Source organism: Rhinopithecus roxellana, chromosome 1 (genome assembly GCF_007565055.1).
Source record: "Rhinopithecus roxellana isolate Shanxi Qingling chromosome 1, ASM756505v1, whole genome shotgun sequence".
Lineage (NCBI taxonomy): Eukaryota > Metazoa > Chordata > Mammalia > Primates > Cercopithecidae > Rhinopithecus > Rhinopithecus roxellana.
In genome coordinates, this window is record NC_044549.1 from 34486409 (window position 1) to 34508301 (window position 21893).

Here is a 21893-nt window from a genome sequence, read left to right on the forward strand (position 1 = left end):
TTCTGGATTTTGTAATTTTTCTATATTTGTAGCAAATTAATAGTAGTTTATCATTCTGTGTTCTGCAGCCTTTTTTTATTCAAGAATATGTTTTCAAGATTTATCAATATTATATCAAGGACATGTAGTTCACTCATTTTTAAGGGTTGTCATATTGTATAACAAAAAGTATCACATTTCTCAATTCCTCTATTGAACAGCATTTAGATGTTGCCCATATTTTGCTATTATAGATAATACTACAATGAGCATCCTTCATATGTCTCTTTGTATGTATGTAAGAGAAGTTCCTTGGGATACCTAGAAGTATAATTTTTTAGTTACTTGGTCTGTGCACCTTCTATTTTACCAAAAACTGACAAATTTCTCTCCAAAGCATTAATTCCCACTCCCAATAGCTGTGTGAGACTTCCCGTTCCCCAGATCATCACTAACATTTGTTACTGTCAGACATTTAAAGTTCTTACCAAGTTTTTGAGTAATATGGAGGCATTGCATTGTTGTCTTAATTTGCATTTCTACAATTCTAATGCAGTAAGCTACATTTTATTTCTGGCTATTTTCCATCACTGGGCTATAAAGCTATAAATGTGCAGTAATCAATGTGGTTATATTTTAGGGTGCTGAGAACGACCTCCCACACCCATCTGGGGCTCATTTTATGGTCACACTGCCTACACTATCACCATTAGGAATTCTTTTGTTATTGCTGTTGAATACCAGTGTCTAAAACGCAAGGGAGGATAGTTGTTTGTTTATCGTATCAGACACTCTTCTTCCATGAAAGAGGAGTTATTTATTTATTATATCAGATGGTTTTTTTTCTGTGAACTAAAGTGCAGCCTTAGAGAGGTTTAGAAGTGGAGTACGTGGAATCTGCCTAGAGAATGTTCAAGGAGGCTGACATGTTAAAGGTCTCCACACAGTCTGCAGGTAGCAAATAGTCCATGGATTGAAGTGAGGGGTACTCAGAGGCTGAAGAAGAATCTAGAAAATATCATTTGTCTGTCACCTACTGAATCCTGATCGTCTGGCTCCTCCTTTGGGTCCTCAGACACCTCCTTCATGTACATGATAGCTGGTCTGTGCATGCTGAAGCTCTATCAGACCCGCCACCCAGACATCAATGCCAGCGCCTACTCTGCCTACGCCTCCTTCGCTGTGGTCATCATGGTCACCGTCCTTGGAGTGGTGCGTCCCCCACCTTCTTCCACCTGGCTCTCAAAAAGTGCCCCCCTAGATTCAATAAACAAACAACAATCAAGTGAACGGGTTTGAATTAACCAAAATCCTCAGTTCATGACACACTTTTATCATTGGCCTGCTCATGGCATAGTTTTATTTAGTTATTTAGTTTTTTGTTGTTTTTTTTTTTTTTTTTTTTTTTTTTTTTTTTCAGACAGAGTCTTGCTCTATCACCAGGCTGCAATACAGTGGTGTGATCTCAGCTCACTGCAACCTCCACCTCTCGGGTTCAAGCAATTCTCCTGCCTCAGCCTCCTGAATAGCTGTGCCTACAGGCATGCACCACCACGCCTGGCTAATTTTTGTATTTTTAGTAGAGACGGGGTGTCACCATGTTGGTCAGGCTGGTCTCGAACTCCTGACCTCGTGATCCGCCTGCCTCAGCCTCCCAAACTGCTGGGATTACAGGCATAAGCCGCTGTGCCCGGCCTTGTTGGTTATTTTTAGTAATGTATTAGGCACCTGTAAAACCACCACAGGATAATTTTAATATAAAGCTAGACCTGGCTCATGTGAAAATGGAATAGGGGTATTTAAGCTGACTGGAGAGACTGACTCGAAAAAACAGAAACCACTTTCTAAATATGCATGGGCAACACGTGTTGGCTGTTTTGGTTATCTGAAGTGCGTTCGCCCCCACTTTAGACCTGTTATCTCTTCACCATTGCTATTCAGCTGCCTCTCCTATTTCTCTTTTCCATTTTCATTTGGTCCCTTAACCTTTTTTTCTTTTTTTCTTTTTTTCTGTCCCATGGGAGTAAGATTTGTGGGAGTTTCCAGAGGGGGAGAAAAACAGAATGCACACACAGCTGTTTTTGACTCCTTACACATACAGGAGAGAGGATGATTTTGATGAGTTTTCTAGGGAAAGCCCCAGACGAAGATAACTTCCATCTTTACTCCTAGGTATTTGGAAAAAATGATGTGTGGTTCTGGGTCATCTTCTCTGCAATCCACGTTCTGGCCTCACTAGCCCTCAGCACCCAGATATATTATATGGGCCGTTTCAAGATAGGTGAGTCACCTGTTAATTCTCTACTAAACCCCCGAATCAACTTCAATGAAAAATCAGACATTGCCTTTACTTATGCTGAATGAAAGTGTTACTGGTCACCATGAACAAATGCTCTGGATTCTATGCCACTTTTAATAGCATATATTCTCTCCAAGAGCTTCTTCTCCCTTATAGGATAGTGATAAGTTATTACCACTAGTTCTATTTTCAGCTGAGAAACTAAGGTTTGCCACACCTCAGAGAGGAGGTATACCTCCAACCCTTGGTTGAAAACACTTTGCAGTCTGCCAAACTTTGACTTGCATTTAGAAAATGGTATGATCATCATACCACTAGTTCCACCTAGAGGAACATTTTTCAGTTTGCGGAATTCAAAGGGAGCATTTCTCTAACCATGCTAAATGGTTGTCAAGAATGAATTATATATTTTCAGATTCTAGGGCTGGAACTTTTGAGACCAACTTGCCAATCTTAGAGGCAGGATACCTGCTGAGCTCCCTCCAACTCATCAGAGAGCATTGCATGTTCTACAGAAATCACCTTGTGATATGCTGTTGGTCAGTCATCATACAAGAAAACAGATTCAAGTGGTTTTAGAGCATTTAAATTTAAAAAAATCATTTTAAGTTACGGGAAGTCAGACTTAAATATCCTTTTGTCTATTTCAAGGAAAATTATTATATGTAAACATAGGCAAATCTCTGATATTAACAAAGCCCGGAACAAAAGTCCAAATAAAACCCTGCACAGCTTATGTGTAAGAACATCAAAGTCATAAAGTGGACTAAAAAGCTATTAAATACATGAAAGGAGAGAGGGAGGGAGGGAAAAATATACCTCCACTGCAACTTAGAAGGCCTAGGTTCAAATTTAAAATTCTTGGTTCCTCAAAGAACACTTTTTTCTACCTCTGGTTGTGTCTTAAGGAGTCTCACAGGTATGCATGTGGCACCTTTGCCCAACATCCGATGTTCATTCACATACCCCACAAATAGCCACCACTTGGCCATTCCCTGCCCCTAGAGGTATGCCTTAGTGGTGCCATCTGCCCTCAGGAGGATAGACAAGGGAAGGGGGCTAAGCAGGCCCTAGAGCAGGCTCGGAGCCTTCTGGGCAGGTAGACACTTCTGGCACCCTGGAGTTCAGAATTTCAAGAAGGAAAAGAGGAGTCCTTTGGCCCTGCAGACTCCTCACTCACGAGGGAATAAGGCCTCTAAAATATGGGACCCTCTTGTCCAGGTCTAAGAGCAATTCTAAATAAATGAATGGCTTTAAGACTAGAAGACCGAATAGAGCAATTGCTCGTTTTCAAAGGTTAGTTCTTTTTCCCTGGTCAGTAGATTTGCCTCTGGCATGAACATAGCCAGCATACCTCCAAATCTCCCAGTTACTTGAGCCAGTTGTGTAGAACATTTGGCAGGGCACGCTGGTCATGCTCCTCCACCAGACAGAAGGTAAGTGAAGTCATACAAACTAAACTTTCAAAAGGAAAATAATTCAGAACATTATTGTTCTGGTTTCTTCCAGAGTTGGAAAAATAAACGTGAGTGCAGATGTACGCAGTGGAGTGACCACTAATGCACAGAGGAGCTTTCATATATTTATACCACCTTTACCTTATGCAGTTTTACAATGCGAAATTATCCTATCTTTTAAAAGAAGTGAAATTTAGCGTATTATATTATGACCACGGAATAATTTGTTAGGGTCCCAACAGGAAAAAGATGTCACACACAAAGAAAGAGAAGGATTTATTCACAGAAGGACTATTCATAGGATGTGGATGGGGTAGAGGGGAATAAAAGGATATCATGGAAACTTGGGGTTAGCAGCATCTATAAGCCCAAAAAGACAGGGAAGACATGGTTCCCAAAATGTGGAAGGAGAGAGTTATGGGGGAAAAAGTCACTCTGAAAGGAGCAGTGACCTTTCATTGACATTCTGGCCAGCCTGCAGGAACCTCACAGGGAGGACGCCAGCAAAATAAGTCCTCCGAGCTCACTTTCCTTCCTTTGTCCCTGTAGTCTCCTGCTGGGATTCCCCATTGTCCAAGGAAAGTCAGAGAATCCACTGACGCCGTCCACACAGGCCCGCCTCCCCAGTGTGGTGGGTCCCCAGGAGAGAGACTCATGGCAAGTGGGCCTAGTACAGCAAATGGGAGCTAGCCAGCCCGTAGTTTAACTGAATATTTTCCATTTCCGTACCCTTGGAGTCTTCCCCAGGTGGTTACAGATGAACCAGAGTCAAAAGAAAACGTTCTATTTCGTCGTGACAATGACTGTATCTAAATTTAGTCCAAAGCCAGGAAGTTGGATACGTGGGCAGTGTTCAGCTGACTCCAGCCTTTCTACCCATGTCATAAGCTGCCTTTACTTTCTAACCACATGTCCTTTGTCTGTGGCCCCTCGGGCTACACAAGCAAATAAATGTGGACACAGGAAAGGCAGCAGCAATGAGGAAGAACATTTAATCATTATCTCTCATAAACCAGAGAGCTGCTTCCCCAAATCGCTACTGTGTCCCCCATTCCCAGAGCTCTGGAAAACGACCTCCAGGATTTCTCATGAGAGAGGCTGGATTATAAATTGGAAGTGGTGCACGAAAGTAGACAGGGAGAGAGAAAAGTCTCAATTCACTCTTTGAGGATTTGAAGACTTCTGAATGTTTGAGACAAGCAGAAAGATCCTGTGTTCTTTTTGACAAGTAAACATTACTTTCATAATCAGAAAGCAAAATTAAAGTCATCCATCTCAAGAAAAAATAAAATGACCAGTAGTTTACATGTTTGGCTGCTTTCTTACCATCTCTTCTTTTTTTTTCTCCTTTCTTCTCTGCTTCCTACTGATTCAGATGTGTCTGATACAGGTAATGTTCAGCCACCCTTTTCAGGGGTCTAGATTGCTTTTTTATCAAAGTGACCCACCTGGCTGTCCTGGCAGCCCTGCCCCCTGAACATCCTCTTTCAGGCTGGGCAGACTCCATGGGAGTGGGGAGCCAGAGAGAGGCTCAGAGGGGAGACTGCACTCCACCCCAGCCTGCTCCACGCCTCTTCTGGGATGCCACAGAGACAGGTGTCTTCCCTCCTGGTTAAATTGACCACGGGGGTAATCTTGAGGAGGAGCAGGATTCACAGCAGAGCTGAGATCCACGTTCTGGAAAATGTTTGCTTTGGGCAGACCCAGACTGGCATTCGATATCTGTGGTGTGGACAGCTCACAGAAACACAGCCCGCCTTTGAACCTGACTGTTCATGTAACATTTTAATGCACACACTCGCTGCATTTCATATCATCCTTTTCAACTATGTTTAAAAAACCTTTCCTGTCTTTTTCTCCCCATCTTAACTTACCTTCCCTTGATGATTGTTTCACTTCAGATAGATTTTCTGAACATGCTCAGCGAGGCTTTAGTTCCATTGTTACTAACTTATAACCACATTGAGAAATAACAGATCTGAACCTTCACAAGCTAAGATTTCCCATCCTCTAGAGAGAGCATGTGTTTTAAAGTAGATTGAGGAGACCCATAACATCTCTACTATAAAGAAACCACCACCAGAGTAAACTGTAAACAAAAAGAAGCTTAGCTGAAGGAGACAGAGTAAGGGTCGGCCAGCCACCCGTGTTATTTGCAAGTGCTTGTTGCTCATGTCCATCTTCCTCGCTTTTCTGCTGTGTAATGCATGGATATGGCATCCCTCAATGACAATACCATTTTTCAAAGCAAATGCTTATTGCACACCTATTAGGTGCAAAGCATTCTAATGCATTTTAATGAAGTGAGGATGACATCATTCTGGCTCCAAAAGCTTGGGCCACTTCAGAGTATTTGTATTTTTGTTGACTAAGCCTTCTCACCATGCATTTTTGTATTAGCAGATTTGGGAATTTTCCGGCGGGCTGCCATGGTGTTCTACACAGACTGTATCCAGCAGTGTAGCCGGCCTCTGTATATGGTACGTGCATGTTCCTGTGTTCTTTGACCCTCTCCCAGGAAGTAGGGGAGTAATAGGAGGGACAGGCTTGGGGCGGTCACTCAGGTCTCCTAAAATCAAGAGGGCCAGATGGCCCAGCGTGGCTAAAGGCCCGAGTGGGGAAGGAGCATGGTGCTTACTCTTTCTCATAAAAGTCAAGCTAACATGGTCTCATTTTTATAAACAAAATATTTGCTAGTATATAAAAAAGAAGAAACTACATCTACCCAACTGTTAAACAGTGATGATTATGGACACATGGTGGGGAATAACACACACTGGGGCCTGTTGGAGGGTGGGGCGGCGGGGGGCCCGTGGGAGGAGGGAGAGGATCAGGAAGAATAGCTAATGAATGCTGGGCTTAATACCTGGGTGATGGGATGATCTGTGCAGCAAAACCACCATGGCACATGTTTACCCATGGAACAAACCTGCACATCCTGCCCATGTAACCCTGAGCTTAAAATAAAATTTGGAAATAAAAAATAATAATAACAAATTTTTTTTTTTTTTTTTTTTGAGACGGAGCCTTGCTCTTGGCCTGGGCTGGAGTGCAGTGGCGCGATTTCGGCTCACTGCAACCTCAGCCTCCTGGGTTCAAGCAATTCTCCTGCCTCGGCCTCCCGAGTAGCTGGGATTACAGGCACACACCACCATGCCTGGTTAATTTTGTATTTTTAGTAGAGACAGGGTTTCTCCATGTTGGTCAGGCTGGTCTGAAACTCCCAACCTCAGGTGATCCACCCACCTTGGCCTCCCAAAGTGCTGGGATTACAGGCGTGAGCCACTGTCCCTGCCCAATAATGAAATTTTTAAAAAATAAAATAAAAATAAATGAACAGTGATCATAACTATGGGGAGGATCAAGACAGAGCACCCCTATAAATAATCATCCAAAGAGGTACCCTTGTGGAAGTGAAGGGCACACCACTAATAATTCCACCAGGACAGCAGGGGTAAACTAGGACTATCTCCAGCAAACTGGGACCCGTGGTCACTCCAGTCACGTTCATTAGGAACTTACACTTCCACATTATGCATTTCTGTACTGTTTGATTTTCACAATGAGCAAGAATTTTTTATAACTTGTGCTTATTGGTTGATAGTTGGAATATACTTCAGTGTATGATATATTTCTGTAGTGAGCTCAGAGCTCAGGGCCCTGGTCCCAGCTCTCTCTTGGCTCTCTGGTCAGTGATCTTGGGAAGGCTATCTTCCTCCTCTGAGCCCACTGCCCAGGCTTTACAAAGTGCTGCAGTCAGAACTAGTGATGCTAGTATGGCCTGGCACTCAGGGATTTAGCAAGTACCTGCTAATCCTTTATAATCAGAATATTTTTTCTAAAGGAATATGGAAATCTGTGAGCACTCTAGAGCTTGGGCAGGAGCTATAAGCACTAAAAACAAGGGAATTGAGGCTGGAAGGTTTATTCAGGTGAGAATGAAAAAGTCCATTAGGACTTGTGAGTATTTTGAGAGGCAAGTTCTCCTGCTTACCTGTGAACCAGGAGAGGCAAGTAATGCTTTTGTTTTTTACATTAATTGATGGAGGCTTCCTTTTTTAAATAGACTTTATATTTTTTAGAGCAGCTTTACATCCACAGAAAAATTGAGCAGAAGGTACAGAAATTTCCCACATACCCTCTGCCCCCACTCCCCCCACGCACAGCCTCCCCCACTATGGACGTTCCAAACCACAGTGGTACATTGGTTACAGTTGATGAGCCTACACTGACACATCATTACTACCCATGTAAGGCTTACATTATATTAATGCTCATTCTTGATGTACGCTCATAGGTTTTGACAAGCGTGTTGACATGTACCTACCATTATAGTATCATATGAGCCAGTTCCACTGCCCTAAAAATCCTCTGTGCTCAGCCTCTTCATCCCTCCCTCCCTCTTAAGTTCTCACAATCACTAATCTTTTTTCTATTGACACAGTTTTTCTTTTTCCAGAACGTAATTGGAGTCATACGGTATAGAGCCATTTCATACTGGCTTCTTCCACTTAGTAATGGGCATTTAAGTTTCCTCCATGTCTTTTCATGGCTTGATAGCTCATTTGTATTTAGCATTGAATAATATTCCATTGTCTGGATGTGCCACAGTTTATTTATTCACCCACTAAAGGACATTTTGGTTGCTTCCAAGTGTGGGTAATTATGAATAAACTGCTATAACATTCATAGTTTTTTTTCCATAGGCTTTTGTGTGGACATGAGTTTTCAATTCCTTCTGTTAAATATCAAACCATTGCTGGATTGTATGGCAATCATATGTTTAGTTTTGTAAGAAACTACGAAACTGTCATCCAAGTGGCTGTATCATTTGGCATTCCCACCAGCAGTGAATGTTACTGTTGCTCCACATCCTTGCCAGCATTTGGTGTTGTCACTGTTTGGGGATGTTAGTCATTCTAATAGGTGAATTAATTTTTTTTTTAAATGAAGTTACTTCCTCCAAATTGGATGGATCACCTAAAAGACAAAGAATTGCTACTTTTAAATAGTAGATGAGTGGTTATGCAAATTAAAGTATGATCAAATCTCTCCTAAAATTTTAAGTAGTATGCAAAGGACAGGGACAAATTGTGAATAAATCTCTGTCAGAGTAATTGTTATTTATTTATTTATTTATTTATTTATTTATTTATTTATTTTGAGACAGAGTCTTGCTCTATCGCCCAGGCTGGAGTGCATTGGCACAATCTCAGCTCACTGCAACCTCTGCCTCCCAGGTTCAAACGCTTCTCAAGCCTCAGCCTCTCAAGAAGCTAGGACTACAGTTGTGTGCCACCACACCTGGCTAATTTTTGTATTTTTAGTAGAGACGGGCTTTCACCATGTTGGCCAGGCTGGTCTCGAACTCCTGACCTCAGATGATCTGCCCGCCCGAAGTACTGGGATTATAGGTGTGAGCCACCACACCCGGCCTATTGTCCTTTAAAACTGACCTTTTCTCCCGATTTTCTCCCCTGCAAGAATGTATATTGTAGACATAGGAACCTGGGAGTTTCAGGACCACCTTGAAACCAGAGTAATGGGTACAAAACTCCCTACAGCTGGGGTCTGAGAGTTGCAATTGTGGCTACCAAGTAGTACACCCCAGAAAAACAGTGCTCAGTTACATAGGACCAGTGGCAGAATTCTCTTAATTCTGTAATCAGCACATCCCATCAGCCTCCGCACTGAGAAGTGGGTCTGTGGGTGCAGCTCCACTAAACACTGAGGAGAAATAGAGTCCTGCTTTGCTCACCACATTTTCTTTCTCAGGGATGAGGTCAGGTCTATTTGCAGTTAGAAGCCTTGCCATTTAGTCTTTGTATACAATCAGTGTCAGATCATAGGCAAGGCACTCTTAGAACCATAGAAAATGTTTTTCACCAGTGCAATTGTTTTCCCATAGTTGATACTTCCACTACAGTAGGTTAAAAGAAAAGAAGGATGTGCAGCCTCTCATTTGATGTTTTCTTTCCTCTTTTCCAGGATAGAATGGTGTTGCTGGTTGTGGGGAATCTGGTTAACTGGTCCTTGTGAGTAGTCTTATGAAAACATGTTTTTGCCTTTATTAATGTCCGCAACGTTGTGGTTTAGCTTTCCTTGACTGTCATTTTTACGAAGAAATCTGAAATTAAGGAGAAGGTAGGATTGCTTTTTCTAGAGACTCAAAAAAGGTAGTAGGACATTCTCGTGTAGCAATTGTAGCCTCTCTTAAAAACACTGAGGCATTGAGTTCATTTGCTCAACAAGACAAACATCAAAACTCATTAAATCTATGTGGATACATTGGATAGATAGATGGTTGGATGGATGGATAGATGAATGGATGGATGGATGGATAGATAGATAGATAGATAGATAGATAGATAGATAGATAGATAATTATACCACTGATTGCAAAATCCAACATAGCTTTAAACTCTTTCACAGAACTTTCCATAAAGACTACCCAGAAGGCCTTCTTTTCTATAGAAATTTTTCTTTTACTAAATGTATGTGTGTGTATGTGTCTGTGTGTGTGCAAGTCCCTCTTTTATTTCTTACCTTCCCAGTCTCTTGCTTTCTACCTACATCATTCTTCTTCCTCCTTTCCCATGGCCTTTGTTCCTCAAATGGCTCAAAATAGAACAGAACAACAGATGCATATTTTTGCTAGCCACAATTATTTTATGCAATTTATTCTCAATTTATACAGTTAAATTAGTGAAATGTTTTAGTGATGACTCAAACAATAAGTAAGTTTAACTGCTTTTATTAGTAGCTCCTAGCTGATGAGCTCCTCAGGGTCAGTGGCCTTTGACAAAAAAAAAAAAAAAGATTCCATAATCTCAGTGAACATTAAGGAATGAAGAGGCATGCCTTCAGAGGAAGCCAGAATCAAGTCATGAGAATCTGAGTCTTATTTGGGGGGCATGTGCTTCTGGAAGAAGCTTCCCATGTTGTCACCCCAGGGATTGCCCCAGGATAAGATGTATACCATTTAAGGATTCCTCTTTTACTTGGGGGCAGGTCAAGATGAGAGGATTCTTGGGCAGTGGTCTGTTCTTGACCACCCTTCTAGCAGACTCCACAGTCCTGGTGGTCCTGAAAGAGAGGGCACTGGGGGGAGAAAAGGGACCAGCCTCTTGATAATGAACAGCCTTTGACTATCACCCCGGGGGCTCAGAATCACTTGGCTTGTCTCCGTCTCTCATATAAGCAAAACCATATCCACAATCTGCTCACAGGACAAGGCAGATGGCCTCTCTTCATAGACAGCTCTGTGAGGCGAGAGGGCCTGTAGGGATGAAGGAGGTTCAATGACAGACTTCACCTTGATTATCTGATAGTGGGCTACCTCCTTCCCAGTTGCTCCATAAAGACATGGAATGATTTCCCATGAATGTTATTTTAAAGGGAATTACTTTCATATGGTCTTGAAGAAGAAAAATGGTGTGTGTGCATACATATGTGTGTATTTACATATAGACATAGAGATGTATGTACATACATATGCATATATATATACACACACACAGAGAGAGAGAGAAAAAAATGACAAAGCAAATGTAACAAAAAGCTAATAACTAGAGAATCTGAAGGAAGGAGGTACAAGAGTTGCTTGGTATACTAAAGATTTCAAAATCTGGGAGAAGAAAATTTTCTATATTATACAGAACAAAGTCAGTTGAGGCCGGGTGCAATGGCTCACACTTAGAACCACAATACTTTGGGAGGCTGAGGCAGGAGGATTGCTTGAGCCCAGGAGTTGGAGACCAGTCTGGGCAACATGGTGAGACCCTCTCTCAAAAAAAAAAAAAAAAAAACAAAGTCAGTTAGAATTCAAAATGAATAAAAAGAGTCCATTAATAGTAGCTTTAAACTTTAAATATTTACGAATAAATTTTGAGAGATGTACACAATCTTTCTGTAGAAAATGTAATTATCTTCTTAGGAGTCATAAGGAAAATTAAGCTAAATGAAGACAGACATCAGGTCCTGGGTGGAAAGATAACTATTGCAAAGATATCCTTTCTCAAGGTAATGTATACATTTAGAGTTAGAATAGTAATTAAGTTAATAAGGTTTTACGTTTTATTCTAAAAGTTATTTGCCTAGTTAGGCAAAAATTTCAAAGATCTTTGAAAAAGAGATTAACGGAAGGAGGGGCAGAGGTGATTAGCCCAGCATTGTCCGGTAGAACTCTCTGGAGTGATGTAAATATTCCACACATAGAATCCAATACAGTAACGATTGGCACACAGATATTGAAGACTTGAAATGTGGTTAGTGTGACTGAGGAAGCAGATTTTCAATTTTATTTACTTTCAATTAATTTTAATTTAAATAGCCACATGTGGCTACCAAGTGGAACAGTGCAGGCTAGCCTAATCAGATAATCTAGCATATTATAAAATGATAATAAAATAGTGAGGCACTGATCTAAAATTAGAAATTAGAAATATGAATCAGTGAATCTGAATGGAGGACAGAAATCCAACTAGATAGAGATATTGAGATTTTGAAAAATATGTATGTGGATGTGTATTCATTAAAAACAATTTCAAAACAAGGAGATAAAGAATTATGTAATAAAGGACATACTATAACTGAATAGAATTTGGAACAAAATTAAAGCTAACTCCAACCAAATTAACTTTAGCATTAATTTTAAAACCATGGACAGCTAGCAAAAATTTGATAATGAGTGTCAAGCCAATCATGGAGATGATTTTGCTTCTATTCTAAGGAACTAATCTTAAATGAAAAAAATAAGCTCAATGTCTGAAAGTATTTATTCATTGCAGTGTTTCTTATAATAGTGAAAAACCGAAGAATGTGGGAAAACACTTCACTTCAACACAAGAGGAAAGATGATCGTTTACATTGCATTCAGTTATGGAAACTTTACATGGTTGTTAGAAATGAATGCTTGGAAGAAAGTGTAATAAATTAAAAGTTACTTATATAGGCAAGGCACCATGGCTCACAGCTGTAATCCCAGGGCTTTGGGAGGCTGAGGCAAAAGGATGGCTTGAGGACATGAATCCAACACCAGGCTGGGCAACATAGCAAGACCCTGCCTCTGCAAAAAAAATTTTTTAAGTTAGCTGTAAGTGGTGGCATGCATCTGTAGTCCTGGCTACCAGAGAGGCTGAAGTGGAAGGATCGCTTGAGTCCAGGACGTGAAGGTTGCAGTGAGCCGTGACTGCGCCATTGCACTCTAGCCTGAGTGAGGGAGTGAGACCCCAACTGTTCAAAAAAAAAAAAAAAAAAGATACTTATATGTTAAAGTATTATTTTAAAAATCTACTGTTCCATCACAAGGTAAGAGTTTAAAAACAAATAAAATAAACTAAAAATAAAAGTTAAAAAAAAAAAAAAAGAAACTGCCCCTTCCCCCTCAAAGGACTAGGGGATTGGAAAAGCCAGTAGTGTTACAAATCCACCTTCACGGACGGCTGCCCACATTTCTCCCACGCCCGCAGCGCCCTCTTCGGATTGATACACCGCCCCAGGGACTTTGCTTCCTACATGCTGGGCATCTTCATTTGTAACCTTTTGCTGTACCTGGCCTTTTACATCATCATGAAGGTAAGAGCGAGCGCCGGGAGCGGCTGCGTCGGGCCCTCGGGCAGGCGAAGGCGGAGACCCCTCCATAAGGCCGCATCTGCTTCTTCCCCTGCAGCTCCGCAGCTCTGAGAAGGTGCTCCCAGTCCCGCTCTTCTGCATCGTGGCCACCGCTGTGATGTGGGCTGCCGCCCTGTATTTTTTCTTCCAGAATCTCAGCAGCTGGGAGGTAAGAGGCCAGTTTTCTTATCCAAAAAGAACTTCTCTCTCCAACTTGCCATTTTGGCCTTTCTACCTCCCTCTCTTAATGTGTTTTCACAGTGTCTAAAATGAAAGTTTTCTCTACCAGGGATGGTTTTTAACAGCCATACATAAATGCACACTAACTGCGTGTGGTTATCATTCTCAGGGTGGCCCTTTATAAATCTGTAAGCACTATCGACATTGCAAACTTGGTCTTCATTGCATGTTGTATTACGACGCTGGTCCCAGTGGATGCTTAACGTGGTCAAAAGCCTGGAGTAGTGCATCTCCTCATCTTTCTCATAATCTCCATCCATCAACAAATACCCAGGCCGGGCGCGGTGGCTCACGCCTGTAATCCTAGCACTTTGGGAGGCCGAGGCGGGTGGATCACGAAGTCAGGAGTTCAACACCAGCCTGGCCAACATAGTGAAACCCCGTCTCTACTAAAAATACAAAAAACATTAAGCAGGCGTGCTGGCGGGCGCCTGTAATCCCAGCTATTCGGGAGGCTGAGGCAGGAGAATGGCTTGAACCCGTGAGACAGAGCTTGCAGCAAGCCGAGATCGTGCCACTGCACTCCAGCCTGGGCAACAGAGCTAGACTCCATCTCAAAAAAAAAAAAAAAAAAAAATACCCAAGCTCACGTATCATTACATCCCGTCCATAGATAGCAGAGCCAAAGCCTAAGAAATTACTGGTATATCTGAGGCACAGAACAGGAAGAAGTCTTAGCATTCCATCACAACAGTCACCACAATAGATTTTAGAACATTTCTGTCACTCCAGAAAGAAACCTCATACACATCAGCATTCACTCCTCACTTCTCCCTAACCCATTCACCCTAAGCAACTACTAAATCTACCTTTTGTCTCTGTGTATTTGCTTATTCTGGACATTTTATGTAAATGGAATCACACAATACACGGTCTTTGTGTCTGACTTCTTTCCCTTATGTGTCCTAGGTTCAAGCATGCTGTAACATACATAGTACTTCATGTCTATTCATTGCTGAATAATATTCCATTATACTGACATACCACATTTTATCTATCTGCTCATCAGCTGATTGACAGTTGGATTGTTTCTATTTTTTGTGTCATTATGAGTGATGCTGCTGTGAATATTTGTGTACAAGTTTTTTTCTTGAGGTAAAATATACGTATAAAATTTGCTATCATTACCATTTTAAAGTGTGCCATTCAGCGGTCATAAATACACGTACATTCTTTTGTTTTTCCCCTCATCTCCCTCTCCCCCCACCCTTCCTGGACTCTGGTAACTACCAAACTATTCTCTATCTTCATGGGATCCACTTTTCTAGCTGCCTCATATGAGTGATATTTGTCTTTCTGTGCTTCACTTATTTCACTTAACATAATGGCCTCGAGTTCCATACATGTTGCTGCAAATGGCAGGATTTTATTCTTTTTTAAGGCTGAGTAGTATTTTTATTGTGTTTGTATGTATATGTACGTTGTCTATGTAGATATGTGTATCATATTGTCTTTGTCTGTACCTCCGTTGATGGGAACTTAGATTGATTCCGTATTTTGCCTATTGTGAACAGTGCTGTAATAAACACGGGAGTGCAGATAACTCTTTGACATACTGATTTCTTTTCTTTTGGAGATATATCAAGTAGTAGAATTGCTGAATCATATGGTAGCTCTATTTTTTTCTTTTTTCTGTTTTTTGTTTTTGTTTTTGTTTTTTGTTTTTTGAGACGGGGTCTTCCTCTGTCTCCCAGGCTGGAGTGCAATGGCATGATCTTGGCTCACTGAAACCTCCGCCTCCCAGGTTCAAGTGATTCTCCTGCCTCACCCTCCTGAGTAGCTGCGATTACAGGCGCCCGCCACCATGCCCAGCTAATGTTTTTTGTATTTTTAGTAGAGACGGAGTTTCACCATGTTGGCCAGGCTGGTCTCAAACTCCTGACCTTAGGTGATCCACCTGCCTGTGCCTTCCATGGTGCTGGGATTACAGGCGTGAGCCACTGTACCTGGCCGTAGCTCTATTTTCAGTTTTTTAAGGAACTTCCAAACTGTTCTCCACAGTGGCTGTACTAATTTACATTCCCACCAACAGTGTGTGAGAGTTCCCTTTCCTCCACATCCTCACCAGCATCTGTTATTGCCTGTCTTTTTGATACGAGCCTTTTTAACAAGGGTAAGATGATATCTCATTGTAGTTGTGATTTGCATTCTCTGATGATCAATGATGTTGAGCACCTTTTCATATGCCTGTTTGTCATTTGTATGTCTTCTTTTTTTTTTTTTTTTTTGAGACGGAGTCTCGCTCTGTCGCCCAGGCTGGAGTGCAGTGGCCGGATCTCAGCTCACTGCAAGCTCTGCCTCCCAGATTCACGCCATTCTCCTGCCTCAGCCTCCTGAGTAGCTGGGACTACAGGCGCCCGCCACCTCACCCGGCTAGTTTTTTGTACTTTTTGGTAGAGACAGGGTTTCACCGTGTTAGCCAGGATGGTCTCGATCTCCTGACCTTGTGATCCGCCCGCCTCGGCCTCCCAAAGTGCTGGGATTACAGGCTTGAGCCACCGCGCCCGGCCTTGTATGTCTTCTTTTGAGAAATGTCTATTCATATCTTTTGCCCATATTTAAATTGGATTTTTTTCGCTTAGAGTTGTTTGAGCTCCTTATATGTTCTGGTTATTAATTTCTTGTCAATGGATAGTTTGCAAATATTTTCTCCCATTCTGTGGGTTGTCTCTTCATTTTGTTTGTCATTTCCTTTGCTGCACAGAAACTTTGTAGCTTGATGTAATCTTTCTTTCCTATTTTTGCTTTGTTGCCTGTGCTTTCGAGGTCTTTGTGTACAGGTTTTTGTGTGGATGTATGTTTCCTCGGAAGCTAACTTTTCGAACCAGACATCTAGTAGCATTTTTGTAACTTTCCAGATGTTCAATTCTTTGAACTGAGCGAATCTTGCCCATGTTCTGCCTCACCTTCCTCCAGGGAACTCCGGCCGAATCCCGGGAGAAGAACCGCGAGTGCATTCTGCTGGATTTCTTCGATGACCATGACATCTGGCACTTCCTCTCTGCTGCTGCTCTGTTTTTCTCATTCTTGGTGAGTTCGTATCTATCTTTTTGTGACTTCCTTCTCTCTTTACATCTTGTACTCTCATTTTCTTCTTCTGCTCTTCCTTACATTGTTTTTTCTTATTCCTCTCTAATTTTACTTTCTATTTCCCCCTTGTAATTCAATATACAGACCATCTTATTTCTTTTATAAATTTTATATCCTTTGGTTAGATCTTTAGTTTTTCTTTTACCCTTCAATATCTTTAGACACAGAGGGACACAATTATTTTCCCTAAGTTGCACAGCACATTTTTTCTGAATTGGTTATTAGACCTACATGCCCGAAATTCCCCCAGGAACCACTTTTAGCAATTCCGATAACATTGGGTTATTCCTTCTCATGCCATACTCACATTCCTCCTCCTCCTCCTCCAGTCTCCCTGAATATTTCACAAATATTTTACATATTCCTTAAGTGGCTTGGGATAGCAGCCACGCCTCTGTTGCCTTCTGATCAGTCTGTTCCAAAATCTCTCCTGTAGTTTCTCTGTTTTTTTGCCCCAACCCTTTCTCAGAAGCCATGCATATTTATATCAACCCTGAATTATAGTTCCATCCTTTAATCCTAACTTTGACTTTCCCCAATTAAAAGTCCATGGTGCCTGTAGGCAGGTTCAAGCGACAATTAACAACCCTACTAGACTCCCAGGCTCCAGACCACTAGACGCCTGGGCTCCATGCTAAGCGGGCTCAGGCGGGCCATATAACTTCAAGAGTGGAGCAGGGCTACCCCCTAGTGGCCAGTTTGGGAAGCTCAGCCAATCTGTATAAACATTCCTTGTCTTTTACTTCTGATCGTCACGTTCATGAGAGAGACAGAGACAACAAAAGTGGAACCAAAGGTTCCACGTGGGGACAGTAGTAGTCGAGGGAACTAGAAATGGTGGAGAAGGGTACATTTCTTATATAGCAATACTCTATCCAACAGGACTTCATTCCCTTTGACTCTTGACCTAAATGTCCCCTAAGTAATGACTTCCCAGGCCACCCTATCAAAATTTTTTACCACCCCATACCTGATACTTCCTATATTCCCTCCATTATTTAACTTATATCCTTAGCACTTACTACTATCTAATGGGCTATATTTTACTCATGTATTTGTTTCATGTCTAAAGCCCTCTTTAGAATGTAAGCTACATGGAGAATAGGGATTTTTGTCTCTCTCATTACAAACTATATCTCCATAGCATCTGGAATAGCACATCATAAACCTTCACGAATATTTGAATTAATTGACAAATGAATTGTATAATTAGAGTAAGTGCCTATGAAGAGCAAGGGATTGCAGAGAGCTGCAGAAGGCATGAGAATGAGAGGGAACTAACAGTTTCCAGTCTGTGGGCATCTCAGAGAGAAAACAGGACTTAGTGTGGCAGTGACTGTCCATTCCTTTCATTTCTCTGTCCCCTCGTTTCAGGTTTTGTTAACTTTGGATGATGACCTTGATGTGGTTCGGAGAGACCAGATTCCTGTCTTCTGAACCTCCAACATTAAGAGGAGGGGAGGGAGCGATCAATCTTGGTGCTGTTTCATGAAAATTACAGTGACCGCAGCAAAGTAACCACTGCCAGATGCTCCACTCACCCTCTGTAGAGCCAACTCTGCTTTCACACAGGAAGGAGAAGGGCTGCGGGAGATTTAAACCTGCAAGAAGGGAGGCAGAAGGGGAGCCATGTTTTGAGGATAGACGCAAACCTGAGGAGCTGAGAAACACTCACTCCTTCCATGTGCAGCTCTGGGAGTACAAAAGCGACAGGCGCTGCATCCAAGTCAACTCGCCATCTTGGGGCCCCTCCCACCCTCAAGGAGACTTGCCAGCAATGGCAGAATGCTGCTGCACACTTCCCTCCGGTTGTCGCCCTGCCCAGAAAGGCCAGCAGCTTGGATTCCTGCCCAGAAACTGTGTTGGCCCCCTTCACACCTCTGCAACACCCGCTGCTCCAGCAGGAGGATGTGATTCTTTAGAATATGGTGGGGAGGTGACCCCAGGCCCTGCCTTACTGGGATAGATGTTCTAGTGGCACCAGCTAGTCACCTCCCAGAAGAAACTCTGTATATTTCCCCCCAGGTTTCTGATGCCATCAGAAGGGCTCAGGAGTGGGGTTTGTCACGCATTCCTATTAACAAATAACTGTCACTGGGACCAAGGCCTGGGTGCTTACATATTCCTTCGTGTCTTCATCTCACTGACCTGTGTGGACCTCATCACTCTAACTCTGCCTTCTTGGAAAGGCCCTGTCACTCCACAGATGTCTGGCCAGCTTCAAGGCAGAAGGAGAAACAGGAAAAGCTCTTTTAACAGCAGCACGAACAAGAGAAATGACTAACCATACTAAAAGACTGGTAACAGCAGCAGCAGCCAGACAGGCCTCACCTTAGGGACTTGGGCTGCCAGAGCAAATTCAGCAGGGTGAGCAGTGCTTTCTTGGCCCTCCCATTCACACAGCGCAGTTCTGTGCCCACATCACCTTTAGGGAAGAAATCAGCGTTCTAACCAGGGACACTACTTCAGGAGTCCTCCACAGCAAGTCTGCCATCTGTCACTTTATGTAGATCAGGGTTCTAGACTTCCTCCCTGAAGTTCTCAGATGCAATTCTCAGGATGCACAGCTAATCTAGTATTGTCTAGTATTGTCTCTCGGTTGCACCTGACTCTCATTCTCTCCCCAGTAAGGTGTTGGCAAGCTCAGCATCCAGGTTCCACTCTCACACTGTCTGGCATCTCTGTGTCTGAGAAGTCCTACATTGACCAGGCTCTCTTGTTGCCTGGAGTATGATGTAATCAGAAAATAGACGCATAAATGTGCACATGCGTATATATTTGCTTGTGAAATTAAAGTCACCTCTCGCCTCTGCTTTCCTGATCATTTGTTAGAGACATGGATCAGGAATTTTTTAAAATTATTATTCTTTCTCTGAACTATTTGCATTATGTTCATAAATCCATTTTAGAAGTTTGAACAGCAAGCTTTTCCTGATTTTAAAAACACAAAGATGCTTTCAGTGAACTATTCTGTGATTTTTTTTTAAAGTCCCCAAATGTGTACTTAGCCTTCTGTTATTCTGTATTCTTTAAAAAGTGTTGGCTTCCATTGACCATATGAAGGCCACCAATTAAATGGTTGTGTTAATCCAACATGTAAAAAAAATTTTGGCAGGGCACAGTGGCTCACGCCTGTAATCCCAACACTTTAGGAGGCTGAGGCAGGAGGATCACTTGAGCCCAGGAGATTGACGCGCAGTGAACTATGATTGCGTCCCTGCACTCCAGCCTGGATGACAGAGTGAGACCCCCATCTCTTAAAAACTAAAAAATAATAAAGATTTGAACCTGTTTCACTATGGCTGGTTTGACCTAATTTCTTTATCTTCACGCACTATGATTTCTAATCCACAGAAGACCAAGGGAGGAAATGTGAACACAAAGTCCATTCAAGCCGCCCTGTGGCTGCAGTGAATAAATTTTCAGATGCATAACCTGTTTGGTAGCTTGTTCGGGAAAATGTGAATCGAAATGGGGAGAGGGCCCAGGAGGAAAGGGTGGACTGTGCTGCTGGAGCCTTCACTGTTTTCTGATCACGTCTGTCTGGTGCTACAAACTCACACACTGTGGTCAGTTTTGTTCCTGCAACAGTACTGAAAATCCAGACCAGGCTTGTTTTTACAAATACCAGTTCTAAATGTACGTGTTGCTAATTCTTTCCACAGCGCCAGTCTCACGGTTGGAAGACATAAAGTCATTCAGCTGTATCTGTAGGATTTACACAAGTGCTGGGGTGGAGGGGAGCACGGAGAGCTTAAAGAGCTTAACGAGCCATTTCTGTAGTACAGTGTCTATGATAACTCTCGCCTGGGTTCATGGACTTCGCTCTTTAAAAGGGAAAGGAAGAGTTACTCAGAAAGCCGAGTTCAACAGGAGTATAACTGGAGAAAAGCGGTCACTGTGAAGAGGCTCTTGGCAAAGAAAGCACAGAAGTAATAAGAGCGGTTCAGCTGGAGCAGGACAGAGATGTAGCAGCCAGAGGAGCAAAGCTGTGCACATAAAAAATGACCTCTTCACACCCCTGACAAATGCTGGAGAAGCAGCCCGACCTCTTTATGCTCCACGGTTTACTGACGGATTCGCCCGGTTTTATTTTAGCAGCAGGAGAAGCCAGTGGAATGCCGGAGTCTATCTGGGGAAGGGACTTTCCATGACTGAAAGAGGTCACTGAGCTAGCTCCTTGGGGCAAAGAAAATGGCAGCTGCTCTCTATGTAACTCCAGGCACCCACCAGAAGTTTCTGTGGGGTGACAAAATGCATGTGTCGGTAAATCAAATACCCAAATCCTCCTCAATATGGGTGATGGTCTCTATCCAAAACTTAGGGGAAAAGGAGGAACAAAGATAAACACTATTCGCAGAAGGAACTGTACAATCTGTGGAAGATTCTGGAGTCCACCTACTCGCGGTGTGCCCTTGGGTAAATGGCTGAAACTCTCACCTCCTCAGCTGGCACATCTCCATGATTCTATGTGAGAATGGTGAAGGTGGAGGTGTGCAGGGTACCAGCAGCAGTGCTCACGCAGACGGGATCCTCAGCTCACCCTCCTGAATGCCACAGGGAGGCAGGGCAAGAGTGGATCGGTCAGCCAGTCTGGGATCTCTCTCCTCCAGGGGCTCTTCATTGAAACCAACTGTTCCGTTTCCTGTCCTCAGCTCCAGGAGGCCCTGAACAGGTTGGGAGGCCTCTTCATCTTCAGAGACACTGCCCACAGCTGTTCAGCCTCCTCCCGTCCTTACCCCCATCTTTGTCCTTTGTGGCTGCATTTCCCCCTGAATATCCTTATTCCACCTCAGATGAAAAAAAAAAAAAAAAATGCTACCAAAGCTAGGGCCAAGTGGGAAAGCCTGGCTATTTATAATGTGACACCTCATCACTGCTGTCTCTGCCCTGGGAATCTCAAGGAAAACCTAGGTTTTCTCCTCTCAACCCTGTTTCAGGGAATGCCACGTGCAAATGTTTCCCTCCCTTCCCACCCTTATTACCAAACATTCTGTAGGACAAGCTTGCATCTTCAGCTAAGGAGAATGCTTCAGCCTACAGGTGACAAAACAGTCCCTGAAAGCAGAAGCATGGTTTTGAAATGAACCACTATGAATCTAATGTCCCTGGTGAAACTAAGAAGAAGCACTATCGGTAGAGATTCTGTTTGCTCTGCTCGAGTCAATGGAAAATGCTTGTTTACTGTGATTCCACCCAGCTTGTAGTAGTTTTGT

General features: G+C 42.7%; 1 protein-coding gene and 1 pseudogene across 4 annotated transcripts in view; both read left to right on the forward strand.

Annotated features, from left to right (window-relative positions):
* Positions 1 to 18188, forward strand: part of SIDT1 (SID1 transmembrane family member 1) — a 97597-nt gene extending 79409 nt beyond the window's left edge. For all 3 annotated transcript variants that reach the window (XM_030941182.1, XM_010361023.2, XM_030941194.1), the window contains 8 exons: positions 1055 to 1191; positions 2152 to 2260; positions 6139 to 6215; positions 9724 to 9770; positions 13206 to 13311; positions 13406 to 13516; positions 16504 to 16617; positions 18052 to 18188. In XM_030941182.1, the coding sequence (XP_030797042.1) occupies positions 1055 to 1191; positions 2152 to 2260; positions 6139 to 6215; positions 9724 to 9770; positions 13206 to 13311; positions 13406 to 13516; positions 16504 to 16617; positions 18052 to 18114 (764 nt within the window). In that variant the 3' untranslated portion in view covers positions 18115 to 18188. The remainder of the gene's footprint in view (positions 1 to 1054; positions 1192 to 2151; positions 2261 to 6138; positions 6216 to 9723; positions 9771 to 13205; positions 13312 to 13405; positions 13517 to 16503; positions 16618 to 18051) is intronic.
* Positions 18182 to 19973, forward strand: LOC115900438 (annotated as a pseudogene). The gene has a single exon (XR_004060115.1). The product of XR_004060115.1 is annotated as an uncharacterized LOC115900438 (transcript).
* The last annotated feature ends 1920 nt before the right edge of the window (positions 19974 to 21893 follow it).